This window comes from Gopherus evgoodei, chromosome 2 (assembly GCF_007399415.2).
Source record: "Gopherus evgoodei ecotype Sinaloan lineage chromosome 2, rGopEvg1_v1.p, whole genome shotgun sequence".
Lineage (NCBI taxonomy): Eukaryota > Metazoa > Chordata > Testudines > Testudinidae > Gopherus > Gopherus evgoodei.
In genome coordinates, this window is record NC_044323.1 from 298,848,726 (window position 1) to 298,876,644 (window position 27,919).

General features: G+C 49.2%; 1 protein-coding gene and 1 long non-coding RNA gene across 27 annotated transcripts in view; one reads left to right on the forward strand and one right to left on the reverse strand.

Annotated features, from left to right (window-relative positions):
- SCRIB (scribble planar cell polarity protein) overlaps positions 1–27,919 on the forward strand; it is a 234,895-nt gene that overhangs the window by 9,800 nt on the left and 197,176 nt on the right. For all 26 annotated transcript variants that reach the window (XM_030554133.1, XM_030554141.1, XM_030554149.1 and 23 more), the window contains exons 2-5: positions 21,985–22,102; positions 22,649–22,727; positions 24,216–24,305; positions 25,080–25,136. In XM_030554133.1, the coding sequence (XP_030409993.1) occupies positions 21,985–22,102; positions 22,649–22,727; positions 24,216–24,305; positions 25,080–25,136 (344 nt within the window). The remainder of the gene's footprint in view (positions 1–21,984; positions 22,103–22,648; positions 22,728–24,215; positions 24,306–25,079; positions 25,137–27,919) is intronic.
- On the reverse strand, positions 7,180–27,293 carry LOC115647253. Its single transcript, XR_003999245.1, has 3 exons — positions 27,186–27,293; positions 10,533–10,538; positions 7,180–7,190 (listed from the first exon to the last, which is right to left on the reverse strand). It is a non-coding gene; the product is annotated as an uncharacterized LOC115647253 (long non-coding RNA).

Here is a 27,919-nt window from a genome sequence, read left to right on the forward strand (position 1 = left end):
TATAAAGCCAGAACGGACCAGTGTGGTACTCTAATCTGACCTCCTGCATAACACAGACCATAGAACTTCATCAAAATCATTCTTGGTTGAACTAGAGCATATTTTGTAGGAAAGCATTCAATGCTGATGATGGAGAATCCAATACAACCTTTGGTAAGTTGTCCCAATGGCTGTTTACGCCTTATTTCCACTCTGAATTTGTCTACCTTTCACTTCTAGCCATTGCTTCACTGAAGGGTCCAATATCAAATATTTGTTCTCCATGTAGGTACTTATAGACTGTGATCAAAGTACTCTTAAACCGTCTCTTTGTTATGCTATAACAGATTGAATTTCGTGAGTCTCTCACTATAAAGCCTATTTTCTAATCCTTTAATCATTCTTCTGGCTCTTCTCTGACCCTTCTCTACTTACTCAAGAACATCCTTCTTGAAATGTGAACATTAGACTGGACACAGGATTCCAGCAGCAGTCTCATGGTGCCAAATACAGAGGTAATACAACCTCTCTACTCCTATTTGAGATTCCTGTGTTATGCACCCCAGAATTGCATTAGCATTTTTAGTGCCAGGTGACCCTGTGTGTCCCACCTGCCTTCTCGAGGGTTGAATTTAATAGCTGGAGAACCTTTGTAGTACTCTGACAGGCAGCCCTTGGGCAAAGCACCCCCATCTCTCTTCCACTGTAGCAGGAGGGGCTAGGCTAAGACAAACCACAAGCAGTGGGTGAAAGTGAAGGAGGACTGGCATGGGAGTGCACTTTGTTTGGGAATCCTCTCTCAGTGCCAGGAGGGGGGTGTTGGAGTTTGAAGTAGTGTGGTGCTTATGTTCTACTCTCCCTGATCATTAGTATGTGTCGGCAGAAGGATGTGTCACTGCCAGAAGCTGGACTGTTACTTTGCATCTGATGAAGTGGGTTTTAGCCCACGAAAGCTTATGCCCAAATAAATTTGTTAGTCTCTAAGGTGCCACAAGGACTCGTTATTTTTGTTGATACAGACTAACACGACTACCACTCTGAAATTTGTTGAGGTAGATCATGTAGCCTGCAGGGACTGGCTGGCTGAGTCCCCAAACATGCTAGGATCCTCCTTGACTCCGTGGCCTGGGTATGCAAGGAGCTGGCTCTGAGCACGGTTGATTGAGGGGTAGGGGGGGATCTTTTAGGAATGATCTGATCTTGTCTGTGCTCTACAGTCTCAGCTCCCAGCCCTGCTGGGTGTCACCTATGCAGCCTGCCTTCCCCAAGCAAGAGAATTCCACCTACGCAGCCCAGAAAGAGACAGTTCCTACTGGCTGCTTCCTCTGGTCAATCTGGCATCATGCTTGGCCCCATAGTTCCACAGGTTAGAAAGGCAGAAGTGCAGGTTTTGCAGTACTGTTGACTTAGCCACGGGGCACACCCAGCAGATTTTATGCCGTGTGTTTGAGGCAAACTTGCAACATGCAAAGGTTCACATCTAAACGGGAATAAAGGAGTGGAAAATAATCCCAGTGAGCACCTGGAGGAGGAACCACGTTTGTGACATCCTACTGCCAAGCTCCTGGCTGTTGTCTGAGCCTCCCCACTTCAGTTCAGCGACAGACATACAGTTCTGCTATGTTACTCCTGTGAGCTCTGTGCAGCCAGCCTGGTCTGGCCCAGTATTGGGGCGGGGTGCTGGATGCTTTCTCTCTCTGAGCACTGTGTTGCCAGCCCAGCCCAGTAATTGGCTGGGGAGCTGGGCTCTATTCTGGTTCATGAATAGCAGTGTAGCAGAGCTGATGTTTATGTTCTAGCTACAGGATGTAATCCTGCCCTTAGTTATGTGTGTGTTGTCATGCTGAAGTCTGTGGAGCTGCATCAGCAGAGCTTGGCCTGAAGATTCTCCTAAGGCTGCTGAGCTGTAAACAGGACAGAATCTGCCTTGTTGTTCTGATCGCAGGCAGGGGAGATGTTTGCAGAACTGCTATCTGGAAAAACAGTGCTTGTTGATTTGATTTCTGAGAAAGGAATTGAGCCAGAAAGCCCAGGTGTTGTTTACTGCTGAGCAGAACCCAATATACCTGTGCAGCCCTCACTCTGGGCCTTATTCGCATTGCAGCCTTTGGGTCCCATTGCAGTGATGAAGTATTATTTAATATGAAAGGGGGAGAGAACCAAGAGCTTCCCTGTGGCTGGTGGAGCCTGGGAATCCCCTCACTCTGGAGGGCAGAGCTCAGTATAGCTCTTTGAACCCACTGGGCCCGGCACAGCTCTCCTGTAGTTGTAAAGAACTTGTTTACAATGCAGGTTGTACACAGGTCTCTAGCTGTCATACTGGTTATCTCCTACCCATTCCACCTCCATGTCTCAAAGAGGTAGCACCATCCTCACCATGGCTTCTGCAGCTGTTTTGGCTCAGGGAGTCTTTGAAATGCTGTAAGGCAGCGGAGTGTCCCCCTTGCTGCTGTGCTTCAGTTGGGTGTCCCCTCTCATGGGGGCTCAAGAACAAAGCCTGCCATGGGTTTGACTCCAAACCCACTTAACTCAGGATGCAAAGGTCACCCCAAGATGATGGCACTTGACACATGGCTCCCCCCTCAGTCCCCACTGTCTGCTAGGAGGGGTCCAGGCTGTGAGACCATTTTCCTGGGAACTGTCTGTGTTGCAGAACAGTGCGTCTCATTCTCCCATTCAGAATTGGAAAGGGGACTGGGGAGCCCTTCCTCCTCCTGGCCTAGGATGGCTCTCCTCACTGTGCAGGCAGGAGAGGGTGGGGAGCACTGTCAATTAGATGAAAGTGGAAGGATAGAAGCAGTGGGCTGCTGAACCCTTGAGTGTTAGGGAACAAAGGCTCCTCTGTGCTGGGGGGCTCTCTCCTTGGAAGAGGCTGCTGTACCCGATGAGAGGGCTGGACTGGTTATTGAAGTGTGAAATGGGCAAATTCAGTCGCACATATGAGGGTCAGACACTGTATGGTAACCTCCCAAATCACAGATCTGTAACCTTGGATAGGGACCCACTCTGTTCCTATGTTTCCGGAAGCGATCAGACAGGAGAGGTGGAAGGGCAGCTAGTGCTATAGCCTCCAACAGAACCGGCCTCCTTCAGCCCCTCCTGCAGTATTTTGGAGAACCGATTCAGAAAAGGAAGAGTTGTGAAGCTGACCTGGGCATCTGGGAAGAGACTCATATTCTCCCCACCCCCCTCCAGAGAGAGAGAGTTCTAGGGACCTGTAACCAACAGTCAAGGTCCTCCCCACCCTCCCTCTCCTTTGCCTTTCCTTGGCTATACATGAATAAATTACATTCAGATCCAAGGGATGGGGGAGGACACAGCAAGGGCTGGCGTAGTGTCCTGTTACTGTGTGATCTGAGGAAGGGAACTCGGCTCTGGCCATGCCATCCTGGCACTATGGCTCCAGTTTCCTGTTGCCCCATTGGCTGTCAGGCTGATCTCCATCAGTTTGTAACCATTTAGCTCTGTATCCTCGCTTCCCCCCACCCCATCACACCAATGAGTCCAGCTAGCACTGTATCCTTCCCCCTCCTCCTGCTGTCCCACATCAGACCAATAGACCCACCTCTACGGTGCCTCTTGCTGGGAACCAGCAAGTGCTGGCACAGTCACACACTGGTGGACTCATTTAGGGACTGTCCCTTTGTGGGGAAGGGCTGCCCGCTGTGCTGTGTGTGGCTGACTGTTCTGGTGCTTAATCCTGTCTGGAGAATGGCTGGCTTTTCAGGGCCTGCCCTGGGATTTTGTTGTTGCTGGGAAGCTGCCTCATTCATTGGCAGTTCAAAGGGCTAGTCTTATCCTTTTATCCACTGTCCCTTTCTCCTTGTTCATTTTCCACCGGAGCCGGTTGAATGAGTGACCAGTGGAGGGGGCTGAAGTGGGTTGGGGGCTCTCTGTGGGAAGTGGAGGATACTGGGGGACATTTTCAAAATTCCAAGCATCCCTTTTGAGGCTGTGGTTTCCCAGTCTGGCCCCCATCAGATCCTGAGGGTATTGTCCCAACTCTAGAGACCAGTTTCTTGTAATCCTGTGGGCTTTACTGACAGTAACACAGGCAGCCAGAGGGGCAGGGTTGGGGAATTATAGAAAGCAAATAAGTCAGGAAGCCCGAGTAACAAAGGGCTGATGTGGGCACCTCCCCACATACTGACTGTGAGGTGAGAGGGGAGCTCTGAAGTGGCCCTGTGGATGAAAGGGTGCCTGTGGGTAGAAGTTGAAATGGCCCTGGTGGTCTTTGTGACTCTGTTGTCCCTCTGATGCAGGTTGGCTTTGGCCTTTGTCAACCCTGGAGGTGCCTGAGGGCTTGTCTACGTCAGAAAGTTGCAGCGCTGGTGAGGGAGTTACAGCGCTGCAACTTAGGAGGTGTACACATCTGCAGGGCACCACCAGCGCTGCAACTCCCTGTTTGCAGCGCTGGCCGTACTCCCGTTTTGTCTCGGGTGTAGAAGATCCAGCGCTGGTAATCAAGTATAGACACTTACCAGCGCTTTTCTTGACCTCCGTGGAATAAGCAGGTATCCCAGCATACCTGAGGAAGCCTCTGGTAATCAAGCTGGTCTCCTTCCCCGGCTTGCTCTCGCGTTCCCCGAACCCCGAGCAAGCAGGTCTCCTTCCCTGCGGTTTGCAGGGTGGTTCGGGGAACGCGAGAGCAAACCGCGGCGAAGCTGGTCTCCTTTCCCGGTTTGCTCTCGCGTTCCCCGAACCCCCGAGCAAGCAGGTCTCCTTCCCTGCGGTTTGCAGGGTGGTTCGGGGAACGCGAGAGCAAACCGCGGCGAAGCTGGTCTCCTTTCCCGGTTTGCTCTCGCGTTCCCCGAACCCCCGAGCAAGCAGGTCTCCTTCCCTGCGGTTTGCAGGGTGGTTCGGGGAACGCGAGAGCAAACTGCGGCGAAGCTGGTCTCCTTTCCCGGTTTGCTCTCTCGTTCCCCGAACCCCCGAGCAAGCAGGTCTCCTTCCCTGAGGTTTGCTGGGTGGTTCCGGGAACGCGAGAGCAAACCGCGGCGAAGCTGGTCTCCTTTGTCAACGTTCCCTGAACCCCCCTTGAAGCCGCCCAACAGCGCTGCAGTGTGGCCACATCTAACACCACTTGCAGCGCTGGTTGCTGTAAGTGTGGCCACTCTGCAGCGCTGGCCCTATACAGCTGTACTAATACAGCTGTAACAACCAACGCTGCAAAATTTTAGATGTAGACATGGCCTGAGCATCTAGCTGTGGAGACACTGCTAGGGGCTCCCAGGTGCCTTTGCAGTTTGAGTTTGGCTCACTGGGCACCTGTGATAGCCTTACTCCCTGAGGAGGATATGTACAAACTCGTCAAGCCCCTTATGTGTGGCTGGAAGTTGTTGCCTGAGTCCTAGGTTGGCTGAAAGTGTCTGTGTGAGAGATAGCCAGAGGATAGCTGGCTCCCTGTCCCTCCCTAATAGGCTGTTACATACCCAGAGCCCTCCGTCCCTCCCTCCCCCCTCTATTGGGTATGGGGTGTCTGTTACTCTAACATGGTATGTGACAACAATAGGCATTCAAGGGTCTGGTCATGGCTCCAACTCACAGGGAGCTGGGGATCTCTCTTGCTCCCAAGGCCCTTCAGTGAGACCCACCTGTGATAAAGGTCTGACACAGGAGAGAGCTGGGGGGAGATGGCCTCAGCCGCACGACTTGGGGTTAGCAAAGGCTAATGTCATATGGCAGGAGTCGGTATCCATTCCTTCCAGGGGCTGCTTTTACAGCTTCCTGATGCAAATAATCAAATACCGTTAGCCAAAGCTTGACCTGGAGACTCGCCCAACCCATGATTAAAATGCAAACGGAGCAAAGCTTTACTGAGGCCTGCCATACACCTAAACCATATGCTGGCATAGCTGTGTCAATCAGAGGTGTGAAAAACCCACAACCCCTAGCCACGGAGCTATGCTGACCAAACCCCTGGTGTACATGCCACAGTGCCAATGGACGAGCGCTTTGGTGGGCGTAGTTAATCTCATTCAGGGAGGTGGTGTTCCTGTACTGGCAGAGACTTTGTTAGCATTTGCTGGATCTGCTACGCTGCCGTAGGCTGTGCAGTGTAGACATCGCCTTCGACTGTGAGCTCTCTGGGGCAGAAACTATCTTGGTTTGTTCAGTAGTAAGCACTACTGGGGCCCCTACATGCTATTGCACTAAATAGTAGGGGTAGGATGGAGGTCAGGGTACTGGATATCTGTCAGTAATTACCATCTCTGAGGCTCAAATCCATTTTTTCTGTTCCTTTTCAGTGGTTTGTTCTGCTGCTGAGGTGGATCTGCTACCTGGAGCCTGTTTGCTGTCCCTGATGTTTCACTGTCAATGACTGGCTGGGGGTGTGTTCCTTCTGGGAGCAGCATTCTGGAGGTCCTCAGAAAGCAGAGCTCTAGTGTCCTCTTTGGCTTTGTGAAGGTGTCTGCTGTTCCTCTCATTGTACTGACCCTCAGGTGTCATGAGGTGTGACACTGGTGCTGCTGGTACAGCTGTTTCCTTGGCAGGTTGTCTGCCGCATTCTAGTTTGAAGCTAACATTCTTCCTACTTAAGTGCAGTGGAGGGTAATTGCTTGGCATTCTTGTCCTAGCATTTCTTCTGTTCTAGTTTTCTGGTGTTTAGTGCCACCTCTTTTTTGTTTTTTAAATGCTATCAGGGTCAATTGTCTCTGGCTCTGGAAGCTTGTTAGATGTTGGCACCAAGATTTTTGTTCTTTTGACAGTGAGGTGTATTGTGATACTATAACAATACTAAAGATGGCTTCCTTGACGCTCATGACCAAACTGTGGTTTATAGTGTGTGGTGAGGAGCAGTGTGATTTGCAACAGCTCTTGAGTGACTTAAATCTAAAAGATCTGCCCCAACCTTGGACCAGTGGCAGTCAGAAATCTCTCATATAGATTCAATGGCTCTTTTGCATTGTTTCCTGTGTTTGATTGCGCGCACACACACACACACACACACACACACTTTGACAGCAGAGTTTATATCTAGTTAGAATAAGGCATCTCATGCTCTGTTTCCCTTCTCTGTACTCAGATGGCCATGGCGAACTGGGTTTAGCATGTGACATTATTAGTGTAGTACCTAGGAGCCTGTAGATGAGTAGACTCACCCCGTGTGGCGCCTCCTGCTGGTGACTTCTGGGAATTAGCTCAATTCAGCTCCGGAGCACCCTCTGCAGACTGGTGATCCGCCTGTCCTCTGGCCCACATGTCCCTCCCTGGACCTGGTTCCCTTTTACCTGAGGTGCTGCCCCCTGGCAGTAACCCCTTTCTCTCAGAGTCTCTCCTCCCCAGGGATCCCCCACCCTCTATCCCCACCTTGCCTCAGTATATGGTTACTTCCAGTCATTGTCTAGCCCCACGCCCTGGGGCAGACTGCAGTATCAGCCTACTCATCACTGCAAGGTTGGGTTTGGACCTTCTGCTTTGGCCTATCCCTGGGCTGCCCTCTGCAACCTCCCAGTACCTGTTAGCCCAATGCTAGGCCACAGCCTGGGGCTTTCCAGGCTGGAGCTCACCGGCTCCTCTGCCTTTCCCCAGCTCTGCTTCACTCAGGTACCCTGTGTCCAGTTCCCTGCAGCCAGGCCCATCTCCCTCTGTAGCTAGAGAGAGACTTCTGTCTGCATCTGGCTTGTCTGGCTTTATAGGGCCAGCTGACTCTGTTTGGGGTGTGGCCCCAGCTGCTGCCACTTTCCCCAATCAGCCCAGCCTAAAAGCTACTTTCTCCAGCCACAGCGCCCCCTCCCAGGACTGTTTTTTAACCCTTCAGGGCAGGAGCAGGGGACCACCCTGCTACAGAGCCCCAGTCATGGACCAGAACCCATTGTGCTAGGTGCTGTACAAACAAAGGAAAACACAGCCCCTGACCCAAAAAGCTTACAGTCTATATAAGACAAGAGACAATGGTCGGAGAAGTTCAAGGAGACAGTGAGTCGGTATAAGTCACCATAATAGGCTGTAGTCTCAAGGCTGTATTATATAGACCTCATAGCAAAGGACAGTTTCAAGGAGGGTTTTGAGGCAGAGCATCAGAACAGCCAGACTGGGTCAGACCAAGGGTCCATCTAGCTCAGTATCCTGTCTTCTGACAGTGGCCAGTGCCAGGTGCTTCAGAGGGAGTGAACCTAACAGGTAATGATCAAGTGATCCATCCCATCGCCCATTCTCAGCTTCTGGCAAACAGAGGTTAGGGACACCATCCCTGCCAATCCTGGCTAATGGCCATTGATGGACCTATCCTCCATGAATTTATCTAGTTCTTTTTTGAAGGAGGATACTGTTAGTTTTGTGGATTTTAGAGGGAACGTCTCCCGAGTGTGAGTGGCAGCATGGGAGAAAGCACAAAGGTGCTTGTTAACAAGGGCAATGGACATTGGAATCAACCTTTCAATAGTGCATGAGAGATGATAGGCAGGGGGATAAGATGTTAAGGGCCTTGAAAGTAAAGACAAGTAGCTTTCTCCAAGGCCACCTTGTTTTATGACATTTCTATTTGCCTTCACCTTTCTTGGGGCTGTTTTAATTCCTTTGTCACTGGACACACATACATAACTAATTTCAGTGAGCCTGATCTCACATTTGTTTTGACTCCTTTGGCACGCTGCAGAAAACGCTACGAGAGACTGTGTGATGATTGTGTAGTTGTCATCACCACACATTTGCAGCTTCTCAGCAAATACTTCAATCCTATGCAGATCCTCAAAGGACTAGGATGTGAAGCTTTGGTGATCTCAGGTGCAGAGACAATCCTGAAGAGATGTCACATGGACATATCTACCTTATACAGACATGCAGCGTGGTTCTGCCATAGGGTTGGCTTATTTTGTGCCTGCTGTATGAAACAAGTCCAGTATTTGACTTGAACAGGGGCTATGATTGTGTTACTTCAGCTCTGCTGATGATTTTGAAATTCACTTATTCACCTAAACAGCAAGGAGTCAGGTGGCAACTTAAAGACTAACAGATTTATTTGGGCATAAACTTTCGTGGATAAAAAACCCACTATTTGTGTACACTCATTTTGTTGTCTTAATCGGCCTTAACTGAGAGAGGGATAAACCCTGAGCACTTGCTGTTTACTTGCACATCCTGTTGACTTCAAGGGGAGGTGCAGCTGCTCTGCAGTTCTGAGTAAAAGCGCTTAACTTGTTTGTCCTTCTGTCTTGTGGATTTATAGTCTACATTTCTCAGCAGCCATATACTCCACTTCTGAAAAAGGGAAAACAGTTATTTTAGACTGACCCACAGTACAGTAGTTTAACATCTCAGACTGTTTCAGGAATAGAGCTGTATTAATAGTGCATCTGCCAATGTTCAGAGCTTTGCTGAGCTGCAGCAGAGTGATTGCCATGCTGCAGCCTAGCAAAGCTTCTGAACATTAACAGAAGTATCAGAGTTGACCATATGCAGACTCATGCAGAAATCATGGCATCAGATACACTTGGATCACAGTTAGATGTTTTTCTTTGCAATCGTAAGACCTAGAATTTTATTTTTTGTAAATGGAAGCTGAGATGCTGCAGAAGTTAATGGCGCTCACCAGAGAAAACTTTGGACTTGTTGCAGGAAATAGAAAATCCAATTTCCTGCCATTGTAACTAGTTTTTATTTTTATATGGCTTATTGTCAAAAAAAATTTAAATAAAGTTCAGCTCTGACTCTGAGAAATGGATGTGCTATCATTAAATACTGCTCTTTCCTGAATGAGAAATCGTGTGCGGAACTGATACTTGTCCACAGCAGTGGACGTTTTTTGTGATACTTTAATTGGATAAGGACAAGTGATAGCAAACTGCATTATACTATGAACTGAGATAAAACATTTTATGTACAAAGTATGTACAGTTATTTTGTAATGTATTTACAGTCAGATCTACTACTGAAGCAATACTGACAGGGCTTTAATCTTTGAAAACTATTCCGGTAAGGTCTAGTCTACAGGTGAAGTTTTACTGGCATATTGTTAGATTCTCCTGTCACTTGGATTGAGGAGTGTTCAGCTAGTATTGACTGAAATTGTGGGTTTATTGGTTTTTATGGCTTCTCCCGTGGGAAGTGAGTCTGATCCGGAATTTGCAAATGCAAGTGCGTGTATTGGAAGTGTAGTTGTTGGATGGGAGGGTTTGAGATATTGGCCTTATGATGTGTTCTCTTCTCTTGCAGAGACCTCAAAAGTGGACACAGCCTCATGTTGCAGACCGTCTAGTACAATGTGTTCCCAGGTTTTAATGTCTATCTTGCATGCTTTGAGGTTAGCCTTTGCGGTGTCTTTATATCAGAGGATGGGTCGAACCTTAGAGCAAGTTCCTGTGCTCAGCAGGTGGTAGAGTACCGCTTTTGGTATACGGAAAACCTCCATGCAGACCATGTGTCCGACCCTGATGAGCATGTTCTCAATGCCAAGGATTTGGCACCTCTCAAGGACTTCAGTGTTAAGGATCCTGTCCCGCCACTTGATGTTGCAGATGGATTCTGGGCAGCGAAAGTGGAAGCTCTCTAGTTGTTTGGTGAGGTATTGGTAGAGCGTCCATTTCTTGGAGCTGTAGAGGAGTGGGGCAGACTCCATGCTCCTTCCAGAGCCTGTGGGCAAGCCTGGCAAATGCCAAGCTGGCCTTTGCCAGGTGCTGAGTGATCTCATCCAACATGCCATTGTTGGAAAGTATATTGCCCAGGTAGCAGAATTGCCTTGACTGAGCTGAGGGGTGTGTTGTTAGTTGTGATGATGAGATCACAGGGCTCATGATGCTGGTGGTCTAGTTCTGACTGGTACATGACCTCTGTCTTTTTCAGGCTGATTGTGAAACCGAAACATTTTGAGGCATAAGCAGAGCTGTCCGCAATAAGTGGAATGTCCTTGTGTCTGTACAGTGAGGGGATAGTTGTCAGCAAACAGGAGCTCTCTTGGCAGCTGTTCAGTTACCTTGTTGCAGGCCCTCAGTTGCTGCACACTGAATAGACACCCCCCCAAATCCAATCTAAACCAGATGTGTACACCTCTGTCTAAGTCCTGGAATGCAAACAATAGCATGGCTGAAAAGACAGGAGCTGTTACACATCCTTGTTTGGTGCCATTGGTGACAGGGAAAGCCTCTGAGTCACCACATTCCATCATTGTGGCCATCATGAAGTGAGCAGATTACAGCAATAGTCTTCTCTGGGCAGCTGAGTTTATGAAGGCCTTTCCATAGGCCCTGGCAATTCACCATGTAGAGAAAGCACTGGTTAGGTCAACAAACACCATGCATGAGTCCTTGTCCTCTTCATGAGCTTTCTCTTGTATTTGTTGGGATGCAAAAATCGTGACCCTAGTGCCACAATTAGCATGAAAGCCAGACTGTGACTTTGGATACACTGAGTCTGCTAGGGGAGAGAAGTCTCTTGAGGACTGCCAGTGCAAGGATCTTCCCCACTATAGACAGCAGTGAGACTGAATGATGGTTTTCACGGCTAGGTATGCTTCCCTTCCTTTTGTATAGACAGACTATGAAAGCTTTCTTATAGTCCTGGGCCATGGTGTCCTGTTCCCAGATGGTCTTCAGTGCTGGTGAGTTTCCTGACCAGGTGAACACCTCCACATTTGTATGCTTCAGGTGGAATGCTGTCAGAGCCTGGAGACTTTGCTGTGCAAAGCTGCTTGATGGTCTTGGTAACCTCCTTTAAAGAGAGTTACACAGACAGCTCCTCCAGGACAGGACACTGTGGGAGTGAATTGATGGCTTTGTTGGATGTAATGGATTGACAGTTCAGGAGACTATCAAAGTCCTCAGCCTAGTGCAAGAGAATATCACCTTTGTTTGTGAGCAGCTGGTTACCATCTGCTGTGAGGACAGGGGCTGAACCACTGGATTTTGGGCCGTACACAGCACAGAGACCTTCATAGAAGGCCTTCATGTCATGCTTATCAGCCACTTGCTGCAGTTCTGAAGCCTTCTGCTCCCACCAGTGGTTCTTTATTAGCCTCAATAAAGCTTTAATGTATGTGTGGCCTGATAATACCTGGTCTCCTTCCTTGTTGATTTCTTGATCAACGTGCAGGACTTGTGGGTAGTATGCCTGGTCTCCAGTAGCTACTCGCTCTCAGGGTCATTCTCATCGAACCATCCTGGTGTTACAGCCTGACACAGCCAAGAACCTTGGATGCTATATTATGTGACATCTCTGAGCTTTTGTGAGATTGCCACGTGTATAGAGTTCTCTGGGTCCTCAGCTAGTGCAGTCTCCTGTGTCTGCTCCAACTTTTGTTGTTTGCTGGGGTCTTTCATGGCAGCCACATTGATCTTCGTTGGCAGTTTGAGGCATCCTTTGGGGGCACTCTGGTGAGAAGTGTAGCAACATAATGCTTCTCACAAGCCGATGGTCTGACCAGCATTTGGCATCTCTCAAACAACGCGTGTGTGACGCTGACAGACTGCTCAGTTTGGCATCATAGGCCATTTCTCATGTGTGTGAATTTCAAAGAAATGTTAAGTGTATTAGTATGCATGGACCAATTTACTCATAAAAAGAATGAAGAGTACCTTTGTCACCTTCAGCTCCCAACTAAAACCTTTCCAGGGCATCATCAAGGATTTTCAACCTATCCTGAAGGACAATCCCTCACTCTCACAGATCTTGGGAGACAGGCCAGTCCTCACTTACAGACAGCCTCCCAACCTGAAGAAAATACTCACCAGCAACCACACAACAAAAACACTAACTCAGGAATGTATCCTTGAAACAAAGCCCATTGCCAACTCTGTCCATATATCTGTTCAAGGGACATCATCATAGGACCTAATCACATCAGCCACAGCATCACAGGCTCGTTCATCTGCACATCTACCAATGTGATATATGCCATCATGTGCCAGCAATGCCTCTCTGCCATGTATATTGGCCAAACTGCACAGTCTGTATGCAAAAGAATAAATGGACACAAATGGACGTCAAGAATTATAACATTCAAAATCCAGTCGGAGAACACTTCAACCTCCCTGCACACTCAGTTACAGACCTAAAAGTCGCAATTCTGCCTTAATTAATTAGTCTCATTAGAGTTGGTATGGTAACACCCATTTTTCATGTCCTATGTGTATATATCTTCCTCCTGTATTTTCCACTGCATGCATCTGATGAAGTGGGTTTTAGCCCACGAGAGCTTTTGCCCAAATAAATTTGTTAGTCTCTAAGGTGCCACAAGTACTCCTGGTTCTTTTTGCTGATATAGACTAACACGGCTACCACACTGAAACCAATGTACTTGTCAAGTATCAGAGGTGTAGCCGTGTTAGTCTGGATCTGTAAATTTCCACTACATGCATCTGATGAAGTGGGTATTCACCCACGAAAGCTCAAGCTCCAAAACGTCTGTTAGTCTATAAGGTGCCACAGGGCTCTTTGCAGCAATGTGCTTGTGTTAGTTAGTTCATAGGGAATGTCATAGGGAATGCCTCCTCTTGTCTCTAAACCTGTTGATTGCTTATTGCATTACATCGTGTATGTCTCTGTAATTAAATAACCCGAGATCAGGGGTTCTCAAATTGTGGGTTGGGACCCCCTAAAGGCTTCAGCTTTGGCCCCCTTCCCTGCCTGGGGCAGTGGAGCTTGGGCAGGGAGGCTCGGGTGGGCTCACTCTTTGGTCACCCCTCCTGGGGTCATGTAATTTTTGTTGTCAGAAGATGACATGGTGCAATGAAGTTTGAGTACTGCTGCCCTAGATCAAAATGCATATATACAGGTGTTAGAACCTCATGAATACTAATAAATGATACTTGTATTGTTTTCACTTATCTGTCCCCATAAGAATGTAATGGCAGGCAATTGCATTAGATACGTCACTAGCTAAATTACTTGTGAATGCAAAAGAAGTAGAAGGCTAAAGTCAAAGCAAGGGTCGTTGAGTTTACAGATCAAACCGCATTCCCTACTCACTGTCACCAGAGGAAAAGCCCAGGTTTTGGTGAAGACACGTTGTCAGCTTGCCTTCTGTGAACAGGATTTATAAATACTGGCTTAAGAGAGTGATTCTGCATCTCTGGACTGATAGACTCTAATGGTAAAATACTGAATAATTGGACAGATACCCACAATTACTGTGGGGAACCCTGAGAGGCGTATGGAAGACTAGGTGATCACTGTGTCTGTGCTGTCACTTTTAATCTACAAACTTGGATTCGCCTGTTAATGTATTTTACCTACTTTAACCTCTCAATAACTCATTTCTTTTTCTTAGGCCATGGCTACACTAGAGAGTTGCAGCGCTGGTGAGGGGGTTACAGCGCTGCAACTTAGGATGTGGCCACACTTGCAAAGCACGGCCAGTGCTGCAACTCCCTGATTGCAGCGCTGGCTGTACACTCAGTCGCGCCTCGGGTGTAGCGATTCCAGCGCTGGTGATCCAGCGCTGGTCAGCAAGTGTGGACCCCACCAGCGCTTTTATTGACCTCCGGGGTATAAGGAGGTATCCCAGAATTCCTGTCCACAACAAACCGGAAGAAAGGGAGAGCTCGGAGTTCAGCCAAACTGCTTATTTAAAAAAACAAACACAGCTCCTGTTTGCTGAGCGAGCGGAGGCAGGCAGGGGAATTACTTTGGAATGTTCACAGCTGTTTGCTTGAAGAGAGAAACAGCACGCTCACACGGCAGAGGGGGAGGGGGAAGTCCATGTTGAGCAGATGCTTATCTGGTCTGATGGCTATTTAGGAGTACATAATTTGCATTTAGTGAATGAGAGAGGGGTGGGGGAAGGGGTCAGAACTTTTAAAATGATTGAAGGTAGGCACCGTGTGTCTTCCAGTCCTTAGAACTTGCAAGGCAGGGAGCTGAGAACAGTGTCAACTCCAAAAATCCATTCTGTCTGTCTCCTCCACACTCCCTGTCACATTCCACCCCACCCCCCTCTTTTGAAAAGCACGTTGCAGCCACTTGAATGCTGGGATAGCTGCCCACAATGCACCACTCCCAACAGCGCTGCAAATGTGGCCACACTGTAGCGCTGGTAGCTGTCAGTGTGGCCACACTGCAGCGCTGGCCCTACACAGCTGTACGAACACAGCTGTAACTACCAGCGCTGCAGAACTGTAAGTGTAGCCATGGCCTTAGCTAATAAACCTTTAGTCAGTTTACTAGAGAAATTGATCTCACCAAAGACAACGGTGGAGCCAGAGTACCAATTTGACCTGGGGAAAGCAACTGGCCATTTGGTGTGCGAGTAAACTAATATGATGCAATATTTGGTAGTGTGAACAATATCAAAGTTTTGTTTGAGTGGTAAAGTGGGCCGGAGAGCCTAAAGCAACTGTCTGTGACTCCATGGTAATGCTGGTATAGTGAACCAGGAGTGCACATTTGTTACTGGCTTGGTGAGAAATGTAATTATAGAAAATACACCAGTTTGGGGTGTCTTCCCTGTTTTCTGACAGCCTGACCTGAAATTGGCACTCACTGTTGAAAGCCATACCAAACAGCGTGACAGGGTGATGTGTACATCTTTCATGTCTTTAGACCGTATAGTTACATAGTCCAGCATGTACTACTGTTTTGACCTGGGATGCATCCATGTTGTCTTATATTTGTTGGCAGACTGTTGGGAATAGTGAGATTGAACTTGGCACACACAAAGAGAAGTAGTTGGCCATTTTGAGTTTGACCCTCCAATGTCGTGATGACCTAGCACCCTGCTCCACGTGTCAGAGTCAGCTTCTGCATGTGCATTTAAAATCTTCAAGTACAATGTCCTAGTGTGGCACCCCTCTGATGACCCTGCTGAAATCTTCATAAAACAGTTCCTTGACCTAATCTATATGAGTCATTGTTGGCACCTAGCATAAAGGGAACATTTTATGCAGAGCGCTATAAGTCGGTCATTGACTCCATTGGGAAGTGAGTCATGCTTACAGGGAATGTCAGACTGTGTGGTGAACCCTACCCCCAACTGTCTCAGTTCATCCATGGCCTTTCCAGGCTTGTAGAAGGTGTAGCCTGCGCACATCTCCTCAAGCTGAGACTCATCAGTCAGTCTGGTTTCACTGACAGCAGTGTCTGTTACATCTCTTCAGGGTTTTGGCAATAAGGGCTGTTCATTATTGGTAAGGGGTGTAGTTTTTTTTGCCAGCATAATTATGCTGAAATAACCCTAATGTAGATGCAATTGTACCTGTATAAGGTGCTGTATAACCGTGTTCACATTAGGTAGATAAATCCTACGCCTCTGTTTGCAGTTACTCTGCTGTTACACTCCATTCGCACTAGATTAATATGTCTATATCTATCTATATTTATCTCTCTCTATATATGTATATATCTATATCTATATATCTGTATCTTAATGGTGTCATACAAATGTCTTTCGTGGACTGTGGAATGCATCCTAGGCCTATATCTTTGCTTGTAGAAAAATTCTGTGTGAAAAATAGTATGTTCTCCTGTATTGAGGCTATAATTCACGCACACAAGAGATAAACATCCCTTTGGCATTTTTTGAGTCTTGCCACGTTAGTTGTTTTTTGCATGAAATTCTGTAACATCATAGAAATTAAGGGCTGGAGGTATAATATATAATATATGGAGATATACCTATCTCATAGAACTGAAAGGTCGAGTCCAGCCCCCTGCCTTCACTAGCAGGACCAAGTACTGATTTTGCCCCAGATCCCTAAGTGGCTTCCTCCAGGATTGAACTCACAACGCTGGGTTTAGCAGGCCAATGCTCAAACCACTGAGCTATCCCTCCCTGTAAGTCCAGTCCCTTGGATTGAGGCAGGACCAAGTAAACCTAAACTGTCCATGACTGATGTTTGTCCAACCTGTTCTTAAAAACCTCCAGTGATGAGGATTCCACTACCTCCTTTGCAAGCCTATTCCAAAACTTAACTCTTTATCTTCTCATAGTTAACTTTGCCTAATTTCTAACCTGAATCTCGCTTCCTAGAGTCTGTGGGGGAGGATAACCGATATAGCCTCTGACATTCTTACTCTGACCTGAGGCCTTGGCTGGAGCTGACAATCTCCTGTCCATTTAACACCTGTTTCCTTACTATTAAACTCCATTATGCTAGTTAAGCTGAATTAAATAGCACTTATCGTTCACTACCATGAGGCTGTTGGTTTGCTGCTCTCCCCATGCCCTGTGGCTTATGAAAGTATAGGAGACAGTAGGAGTCTAAATTTATATAGGCACCTTTCATCTTACAGCACTTTACATCTTCTGTACAGCCTTAGCAAATGAGCGGCAATGCTTTATAGTCTCTCTAATACCCATACGTAGAAACTATACTACTTAAGGTCTGGTTTGAGAAACCTGCACAATAAACTGCATAGGTCTTGGCCTATTGACTGTGAAGAGCTGACTTGAACTAGTAGAGGGAGTATTTCAAACCCTGCTGCTGAGAGACCTTAGCCAACCCCTCCAGCAGGCTGGACAGCTCAATTCATGGCATAGGTACTGTCTCCCTACTTTTCATATAATCTTTCTCCCCCTTATCTGGCCTCTGTAGAAGGCAGAAGACCTTGTTCTCTACTATGCAGTGCTGCGCTAGGCCTGTATCTTACTGTGATGGGGCAGGGCTCACCACCTCGGTGCCTCCTGCTGGGAATTAGCTCTGGGTGCCGGTGCGCCATCCTCTAGTGGTGTCTCACCGCCATCACTTCTGCTCCACCTCTAAGACCCGTGTCATAGAATCATAGACTATCAGGGTTGCAAGGGACCTCAGGAGGTCATCTAGTCCAACGCCCTGCTCAAAGCAGGACCAATCCCCAGACAGATTTTTGCCCCAAATCCCTAAGTGGCCCCCTCAAGGATTGAGCTCACAGCCCTGGGTTTAGCAGGCTAATGCTCAAACCACTGAGCTATCCCTCCCCCCTACTGTGGTATTCTCTTCTGGGCACAGCCGGGCTGTGTCTCACTCCACTTCTCCCCAGCTTTCGGGGGAACCAGCTCTCTCTAGTTCATCCACTTGCCGCTGTTGCCTGTTGTAGCCTTTGGTCTAACCCCTCATCTCAAGGGGTAAACTGCAGTCCAAATACTGGCCATCCCCTCTGTGGCAAGTAGGGGGACGGGGTGGGGCCAGGACCCTCCTGCAACAAAGGGCTCTGACCCAGGGACCCTATAGCCAGTGGCCATGTGCTGCCACTCCTTCAATCCCGCCACCTGTTTCCCTGGCCCACTTCCCAATAGCCCTAGCACTTTCCCAGCCCTTTGCATCAGGGTCCTCAGGCTGGGGCTCCCTATTGCTCCCTTGCCCAGCACTGTTCTATCTAAGGTGGTACTCTAAGGCAGCCAGTCCTTCTCCCTTGCACTCTAGGAAGGGACTGACTGCTCTGTTGAACAGCCCTTCTTTTATATGGCCTACCCTGGCCCTGATTGGCTCTCTACAAGCTTGCCTCCCATTGGTTGGGTTTTGCACAGCCTCCCTGAGCGCTGCTTTAACCCTCCGTCTACCTGTGTGGGGCAGTTGCCCCACCACACACCCTCCAACTTAGAGCCCCCCCCAGTGTGTGGCCTTATCTCCCCAGTTTCTCCCTCAGCTGGGTCTGCATGATGTCTCTCTCCTGCCTTAGGCTCTCTACTATGAGGAGCAACCTGCTTCACTCTTCCAGGGTCTGGGCCCCGCCGTAGCCTCCCTGAGGGCTGCTTTAACCCTCCATCTACTTGTGTGGAGCAGCCACCCAACCACATGTATTGAACAGTTGTGTTACCCCTGGCAGCCCTCAGTGTGGCTCATTCATGTCAATGACCCATTATGCAGGTGGGGGAGGTCACCTAGGAAAGAAGAGTCAGACTGAAGTCGAACTCAGGCCCATGGGTAGCTGTCTAGATAGGTCACTCAGCCTCTGGGTCTGTTTTCTGCTCTCCTTGTGCTTGCTGCACTTGGCTAGCCACCTGTGGCTTATTGGCAGACATCATAATTACATAGATTAGAAGTCGTTTCTGTGTGTGTGGTTCTGTAGTGTAATTGCGGTAGAGCTGGGAACAGACTTATGTCTCAAACTTCCTGTGTGACCCTGAGCAAGACACTTACCCTCTCTGAGGTTATCTAACAATCATAGGCAGATAGCTGTAGAGTGGGAATCGTTTATACACCTCTACCTCGATATAACGCTGTCCTTGGGAGCCAAAAAATCTTACCATGTTATATTGAACCTGGTTTGATCCCCTGGCATGCACAACCCCGTCCCCCTGGAGCGCTGCTTTACTGCGTTCTATCCGAATTCGTGTTATAATGGGTGGCGTTATAAAGGGGTAGAGGTGTATTTGTATTGCAGTAGAGTCCAGAGACCCCAATTCAGGAATTAGGTCCACTTTGTGCTACGCACCATACACACGAGTCCCTGCCTCTTCATGGAGGCTGTTTTGAGAATCCACTAAGGGCCAAATTATGTCCTCCTTTCTCTTGGTGAGTAGTCCACTCTGCAAGTAGTCTCATTCATTTAAATGGGAACAGGTGAGGAGCCTTTGGAAAGTGGTCCCTGACATCTCTGCAGTGATTCAGGGAACACAGCAATTGCTGCAGCCCTGTAGCCCATCTAGTTCAGAATTCAGATAGCTCAGTGGTTTGAGCATTGGGCTGCTAAACTCAGGGTTGTGAGTTCAATTCTTGAGGGGGCTGCTTAGGGATTTGGGGCAAAATCAGTACTTGGTCCTGCTAGTGAAGGCAGGGGGCTGGACTTGATGACCTTTAGGGTCCCTTCCAGTTCTATGTCATAGGTAGATATCTATATAAAGTACCAGCTGCAAGAAACTCCCTACTGGACAATGATGGAATCAGCTGCCTATAGAGAGAGCCTCTTGCCTCGCCCTATCTAACTCATTAGCTGTGTTCCCAGTCTCCTTTTTTGAATGTTGCTAATCTCTTAGTCTCAGAGGTTCCTCGTTATAATGAGCTGTCCACGCTATGAGTATCTTTCATGATAGATTTCAGAGCAGTAGCTGTGTTAGTCCGATGAAGTGAGTTTTAGCCAACGAAAGCTTATGCTCAAATTTGTTAGTCTCTAAGGTGCCACAAGGACTCCTTGTTCTTTTTTCGTGGTAGAAGATTATAGAGTTTTCTATAGATGCACATGTGCACAGTCTTCATTGACTGATCATTTTGAGCATAGGGTATGTCTACACTGCCCACATTATGGCGCGGCTGCCCGCAGCGCTGTGACGTGCAGTGTAGACGTGCTTTATTGCCAGGGGAGAGCTCTCCCGGTGATTTAAAAAAACAAACACTCTGAATGAGTGGTGATAGCTTTCCCGGTGAGAAAGCGCTGTCTATACTGGTGCTTTTCAGCACTAAAACTTTTGTTGCTCAGGGGTGGTTTTTTTTCACACTCCTGAATGACAAAAGTTTTAACACCAAAAGTGGCAGTGTATACACAGCTATAGTGACAAAAACCTGCATCTTACCTCCTGCCCCTGTTCAGCTTTCAATGGGTCATACTCCTGACCAGTCTCAAGGGGGTCCTGAATGGCTGGCTGCCTCTACAAGGCTTACTTCCTGCCCCAGGTCCAGCAAACTTCCTCCCTCCTATCCTCCATGGCACTGTTCACAGGAATTGTTTGTGTAGGAGCAGTGAATGTGGTCTCTGACTTGGACTCCCAAATGGTTGGGCTGAGCCATGGCCTGAAGTGAGGGGGTTAGAATGGAAACTTCATACAGCCTTAGCCCTGCTGCTTACATTGTACATGTTATGGCCCAGCACTAGTGCTTTTGGTGCTGTAGCTTGTTTCTTTGGTACCCATGCAGAGCCAAGCAGGGTCCTAAGGGAACAGGGAATAGTTTTCCAAAGCTCTAAAGAGCAAGGTACAGTTACCAGCTCAGTGCCCAGGCTAGCTCCCTCCCTCCTGAGTGAGTGGCCTTGTCTTGCAGTAGCTGAAACCTGTCCATTGCCTTCACAGGGCTAAGACAGTGATCTTGCTCAGTTGAAACTTGATGTGAGCAGGTGCCCTTTGGTATGCGGGGGCCCTGATCTCTGGGACCCAGACACCTCCCAGAGAATGGAGAACATATATAAAATAGGGCATTGGTCCCAGAAACAGGGTGCCACCCTGAGAGGGGAAGGTGTATGAAATGTAGCAAGAGACTGATCAGGCGCCTGGGTCCTGGCTAACAATGGGAGGTCTTGAGAAATTAGATAAATATTTCTGGGATAAGCTGTAAACTGGGATGGCAAGCCAGGAATTGTTCCTCTTTTATAATGAGCGGCTCAGACCCCTACAATGTATGTAGATTACAGCTGACATGGATTCTACAGGTCTTGGTCTGTTCTACCATAGTCCCTGAGAGCACTTTCTCTGCGTCACATGAGAACGGGAAACCTAGGGCAGGGATCTTCCCACATTCCTGTGAGGAGAATGATGTAGAAAAACATTGAGCTTCTCAGCAATATCCTTATTCTCCTTAACTGCTTCCTCCTACCTGTGGTGCCCAGTATCCCCTTGAATCTGCTTGTGGGCTTCCTGTTCCAGACAGACTGATAGCCTCTTGCTAATCTCTCTCCTTGCATCCATGTTACCTGCCATTCTGTATGCTCCTTTCTGTTGACATACATGGGCTGGCTTTCCATGTCTATGTGGTATCTGCTGGCGACTTCATTAATGGAGACATCTTACGCACTAGTATTCCTGTGATTTGCTGCGTGCCTGCGAAACAAGCGAAGGCGCTCCCTGCCCTGAGGAGCTTCCAGCCTGCATAGAGGGGAGGGGGATGATAAGGTGCTGTAGGATAATGGGATTGGGGCCTGGACACACTTAATAACTCCATTAACTTCCCTACACCTCTTCTGGATCACCAATGAGTCTGTTAAGCAGCTGTTCCCTAGGGCTTCTTGCTCGCTCCCTACTTGGATTGTGCCAGATAATTCTAGCTCCACCGCCTTGGCTGCTCAGTTTCACATTGCTTGTCTCCTTTGTGGCAGCTGCAGCTTTGAGAGATGGTATTGCAGGAAGAGGCATGGCAGAAGGAAGCTGCCCACGGCTGGCACTTGTGTAGGGCTGGGATAAGTAGGTAGGATGAGATCCCGTGTGGAGCTGTTGCTGCTTTCTCCTTCCAGCCTTTCTTCCGGCTCCTGAACCTACGCAAGCTCGGCCTGAGTGACAATGAGATTCAGAGACTTCCCCCCGAGGTGGCCAACTTCATGCAGCTGGTGGAGCTAGACATCTCTCGCAATGGTAAGGCCGACCAGGCAGGGAACGTGGGGGTTCTTGTCAGGAGCCCAGTACCAGGCTCTTCCAGCACCTCACCCAGTGTCACCAGGACATCAGTGCCTGTGCCCGAAGGAGGATGTGCCCTTCAAGAGCCTCCTAGAGGGAATTCTGCTGGGAGCTGCTCTTGTGCCATGGAGTCTCCATTCTCTCACTGTGTGACTGCTTCTCACTGGGGCCTCCCTTGTCCCCACAAATTCAGATGGGGAAATAAGGTGTATGTTTTTAATAGTGATAGTAATTAACCACTGGAACAATTGATCAAGGGTGGTGGTGGATTTTCCATCACTGCTAATTTTTAAATTAAGACTGAATGTTTTTGTAACGATTTGCTCTAGGAAGTATTATGGGGAAGTTCTGTGGTCTGTGCTATACAGGAGGTCAGATTAGATGATTATAGTGGTCCCTTCTGGCCTTGAAATGTATGAATCCATGTGATGGGCTTTTGCCCTACACTCTTATCTCCATGTGACTGGATCTTACTGTGGTCTTATTTTTTCCTCTTTGCTTCAGACATTCCAGAAATCCCTGAAAGCATCAAATTCTGCAAATCCCTGGAGATTGCTGACTTCAGTGGGAACCCCCTATCCAGGTAGGGAGGGGCAGGCAGTCTCCCTTCCTCACCCCATGCACTGAGTTGAGCCAGGAGAGGAGAATTACCCTATTCTCTCCAGCTTGTCTTGCACCTTCTAGAAGTAAAATGAAAGAGGCAAAGCCTGTGGACCCCCTCTCCCCCCAATTCACTTGCTTTCCTGGCACCTTTGCTCACATTGCATGGGGGGACCCTTCGAAGGCCTGCAGTCCTCTCCCCTTTGTTGAGACTGCAACCAGGGGAAATGTTTGCCCTTTGCTTAGTGGTGCTGCTGGTGTTTGTGATGTGGTGACTTGTCTCTGCGAACTGGTTTGAGAACCCTGCCTCAACAGGACAGGCAGGAATGACTGCAGAACTTGGGAGAAGGGTCCATGTTCCTTTGTCAGCCCCTAGGTGCTCAGCTCTTGGTGTCCCTCTGGTAACTCAGTCCTGCTGGCCCCTAGAACCTTTCTGTGACTCTGCTCTGAATTTCCTCCCTTTTGTCAGCATCTCTCTGCTAATACAGTTCCCGGAGCTGAGCACACGTTCTCAGGGCGTCTACACAGAACCTTCCGGAGAGGAACTCTTTCCCCTTCCTGTCCATCCTGATGCCTTTGTAGCCCTTACTCCTGTGTCCTTTTGGGACTCCCCTCCCATAGGCGCTAACTTTCCCCGGTGGGCGCCGGTGAGTGCTCATGCCCAGCCCTGCTCTGACTCCACCCTTTCCCCGCCCCTGCCCTGCCCCCATTCCAAATCCCTGCCCCAGCCCCACCTCTTCCCCAAGCACGCTGTGTTCCCCTTCCTTCCTCCCCCCTCCCTCCTTGTGGCACAAGCGCTGGGAGCTAGGGGGAAAAAGTGGGCAGGCAGCACGCTCAGGGGAGGAGGCGGAGGTGGGCGGGGAGCTGCCAGTGGGTACTGAGTACCCACCAATTTTTCCCTGTGGGTGCTCCAGTCCCAGAGCACCCACGGAGTCAGTGCCTATGTCCTCTCCCTCCCACTACAGAGTCCAAGGTGTCCACTTTCCACTTGGTGACATTATGCCCCAACCTCTATTACAGTCCTTGGAGACAGAGCCTCCCATTTCTCCTGCCCTACCAAATTTGTACTTTGTGGGCACCAAAACCTCTGCAGACTGTGTGCCCCTTTAAATCAGAGTTAGCTCTCTGCTGCCTCTCTGTGATGCTGGTATGTGAGCATAGGATTTGCCAGACAGGATCAGAGTTGCCTCCAATGTGTGTGACTCTCCCATAATGCATCTGGGCAGTAGGTATTGTCATTTATTTGAATGGGTAGGGCCACACTGAGTTCCTCTCCCTATGTAAAGGTTTGAAGGGATAGAGATGAGGCAGAGGGGACTTGGGATTGTTTGTGCACAACTGTAATGGTGCAGGCTTTGTCACTTCCTGTCAGGGATGGTCTATATAATGCTTAGTCCTGATGAGTGCAGGGGACTGGACTAGGTGACCTACTAAGGTCCCTTCCAGGCCTACGAGTCTATTTCCTCCATAGGCTTCCTGAGGGCTTCACCCAGCTGCGGAGCCTGGGCCATCTGGCCCTGAATGATGTATCCCTGCAGAGCCTCCCCAGTGATATCGGGAAGTGAGTGCACTTATGCTTCTTACTAGTTGTGTGGGGAGTGCAGGGGAGGGGTGGGCAGGAGGAGAGCACCCCCACCATTGTGGAAGGTGCTTGTACCATGGGCGCAAGAGCTATTTATCTGAACTCCTTGTGGACTTAGGAACATTAATGAAGTTATCCCCCACACAGTCCAGCAGCTGAGTTAGGATCATTGTTTCCGTGTCCCAGATGGCAGCTGCCGCACGAGAGGGGAAAGGACTTGCCCACAGGGAGTCTCTGCTGGAGGCAGGGATTGAACCCAGGCCTCCTGAGTCCCGCAAGACCATCTTCCTCTCTAGTTGCGTGTACATTCCTTGCTCCCCTGCAAGTAGCTGCAGTCAGTTCAGTGAGACTCTCAGCATGATGAGCTCTGAGTGCTTAGGTAGAACCCTCAGGGCCCTCTCAGAAGGGGCATGACTTTCCCTCCCCCAGGGTAGGGCATCACCTTATGTGTGTGGTTTGGTCTCTGGGATGCCGGCTGCTCCATAGGCTGATGCCATCTCTCTCCTGCCCCTGGACTGGGAACAGCAACCTCCATGGTGTTTTGATAGTAAGTCTCCATCGGCCCCGATAATTTTAGGATGTCTTTATTTCAACCCCAGCCCACCTCTGCTACTGGTGTACACCATGTAGCCATGTAAACAAAGGGCTGCCCTGAGGGAGGGTCTGAGCATCGTAGTTTGTCCCTGAAGGCCCCCTCCCCCACTCCTAGTGACCAGTGACTCTCTGGCTTCCTCACATCTTTTTCTCTTGCAGTTTGGCAAATCTGGTGACTCTGGAGCTGCGTGAGAACCTGCTCAAGTCCCTCCCCACGTGAGTGTCCTGTTGGGTGACTGTGGGACCTTCCTGGCTGCTAGCTTAGGGGAGCCCCAGGGGCTGACCATCTGCAGTGCAGAGCTGAGTACCCTGGCTACAGGGCCTGCAGGGCTTTGAATGAACAAGCTCTCCCTTTCGCTGGATTATTGGGGGTGGTCTGAGGAGAAAAGGTTTGTTCAAGGCATGAAGGTAGGGAAGGACATTTGGAATCTGTTTATCTGAGCTCATGATCACACTGGAGGAGGCAGTGGAATTGTGGGGCTGCTGATTTGAGGTCCCTGTTGGAACTGCTGAGAACTTCCCTCATTTGTGGGTTAGAGTTAGCAGAAGGTAGCTTTGGAGGGCAAGGGATGATGATGTTTATGGGGGTGTAGGTGAGGATTTGCAGTGCATGGTAAAGTAGAGCAAGGGAACTGGGGAATGTGGTGAATTTGTTCCCTTTTTCTTACAGAGGGTAACCGTGTTAGTCTGTGTCAGCAAAAACAAGGAGTATTTGTGTCACCTTAGAGACTAACACATTATGCCCAAATACATTTGTTAGTCTCTAAGGTGCCACAAGTTTTCCTTGTTGTTTTCCCTTTTTCTGGCACCTTTGCTTTTTTACATGCCTGTCCTGGTCCAGCAGCTCTCACGGGAGTGGAGATGGGGGTGTTGGTGTTGGGCTTCAGTAGAATACTGGCTTCTCAGGCAGGTTGGGGGGTAAGACGCCAGCCTTAAAGGAGAGAAGTTGAGTCACCAAGAGTTGCTGTAAGGATTTGGAGGAGGGGGTGAGTTGTGACTTCCCTGCAAACAGTAAATTGCTTCATCAAAGGAGGAGACAGCTGGAGCACAGGTGCTGGCTGATAGAGCTGAATATAGACCTCCTGGAGCCCCGCTGCTGAATCTTGTCCCTAATCCATAGTAGCTCAACATCAGCTCAGTATCTGCCTGCCAGTCAATCCAAATGCTCACCCGCATGTATCCCTTCATTCCTTTTCACGTGTGTGTGTGTGTGTGTGTGTGTGTGTGTATATCTGTGTGAATCCCACTGTGGGATGAGTATGTGCCGCATCCCTGTGAGATGAGTCTTTTGAGTAGCAATGCCTCTAGGGCTGCGTATGTGTCCTATGCCTCTTGTTCTCCTCTATGAAAGGATGAGGGGCAGCAGCCACGACTGTCCCTCGGTTCCTCCTTACTGCCTGGGGGAGAGAGTCTCTGAATCACTGTTTTCCTGATCTTCAAACTAGTCTTTTTCACGACTGGCTTGGTGAAGGAAATCCTTGCTTTCTTTAATTGGGATGTTCTATTAAAGAAGAAAGGGACCTACCTGTAATGTGGGGCAAGGTGCTTTGTGCCAACATGACAGACTCTAATCCATCAGGGTTCAAAACCTGCCCATCCTATGTCAGACTCGTCCCCCATCTCATTGATGGACACAGCTTTTGCCTCTTCTGTCTGGGGCAGAGCTGTATCCTGGGCAGATGCTTGTTGCTCTGGTACCTTTCCTGCAGGACCTGCAAAGCCAGGGTTGCACTTCCTGTGCAACAGTGCAGGTCACTTCAGACCCAGAGGAAATGACGACCACCAGAGTGGAGCAGAGCATTGGTCAGCACTTCTCAGGCAGGCACCACCCCCTGGAATTGGGCAGCAAAAGAGAGACAATGAAGAAGATACTGTCAACACTGGCACTTCCACCTTCAACACTGACACCTTTGGTGCCAACAGCTTCAATGATAGAGTTGGCACCTGTGTCCAAGTCACAGAAGGGTGCTGCCAGGAGAGAATTCGCCACGGAGCATAAATGCAGCTTCATATGATATGTGGAGTCATTCCACAAGGAGCGTGAAACATCAGTCCTCCAAGGACAGAGCTTCTAAATTCTCTGCTGAGGTGGGAACAGCAGAAGATTGCAATATCGGGGCCCACAACTGAACCAATGATGGGCCTGAGATGGGTCCTGGCAAAGGCCCCGATGTCCCCTCCTTATTCAGTGTCTGGCACTGGACCTGATGCAGAGGTCACCCCACTGTGCAGCAGCACCGTACAAAGAGGGTTACTTCTCTTAACCCTGTCACGAAGTCACCGGGCGATGCGCTGGAACTGCTCCCCTCCAAGCCAGTCAGGACTTTGGGGAGCCTCCTCTCCCTTGGCGCAGACTTGTTCAGGGCAAGAAGCTCACACGTCTTCACCTCCTGGGTCTCTCCTTGGAGCATTCAGCATCTTCTGCCCCTCCATGCGCTTCCCACAGCGAGCCCGCCTCAGTGGGGTCCTGGGAAAGCCACAGGGTCCTGCACCCCCACTTTGCAGTCAGACGTGACTCTTAGCCAGCCAGTAACACAGAGGTTTATTCGATGACAGGAACAGAGTCTAAAACAGAGCTTGTAGGTACAGCGAACTGGACCCCTCGTCGGGTCCATTCTGGGGGGCAGTGAACCAGACCCCCCAGGTCTGCACTTCACTCCTCGACCCCAGCCAGCTCCAGACTAACAACCCCTCCCAGCCCCTCCTCTCTGCTCAGCCCCTTTCCTGGGCCAGGAGGTCACCTGATCTTTTTGTCTCCAACACCTTCAGCTGGCACCTTTGCAGGGGAGGGGCCCAGGCCATCAGTTGCTAGGAGACAGAGTGTCAGGCATTTAGGTGCACTGGCCCTTTGCTCTGCCAGATACTTAAGAACTGCCATGGGGACACTGAGGCACCAACACAGTACTCAGAGAAAACATTAAGAACATTCCCAGTTCATCACATCTCTCCCCCCTTTGAGACCGAACTGAGCGAGGTCACTTCAGCCAGTGACCTGGGTA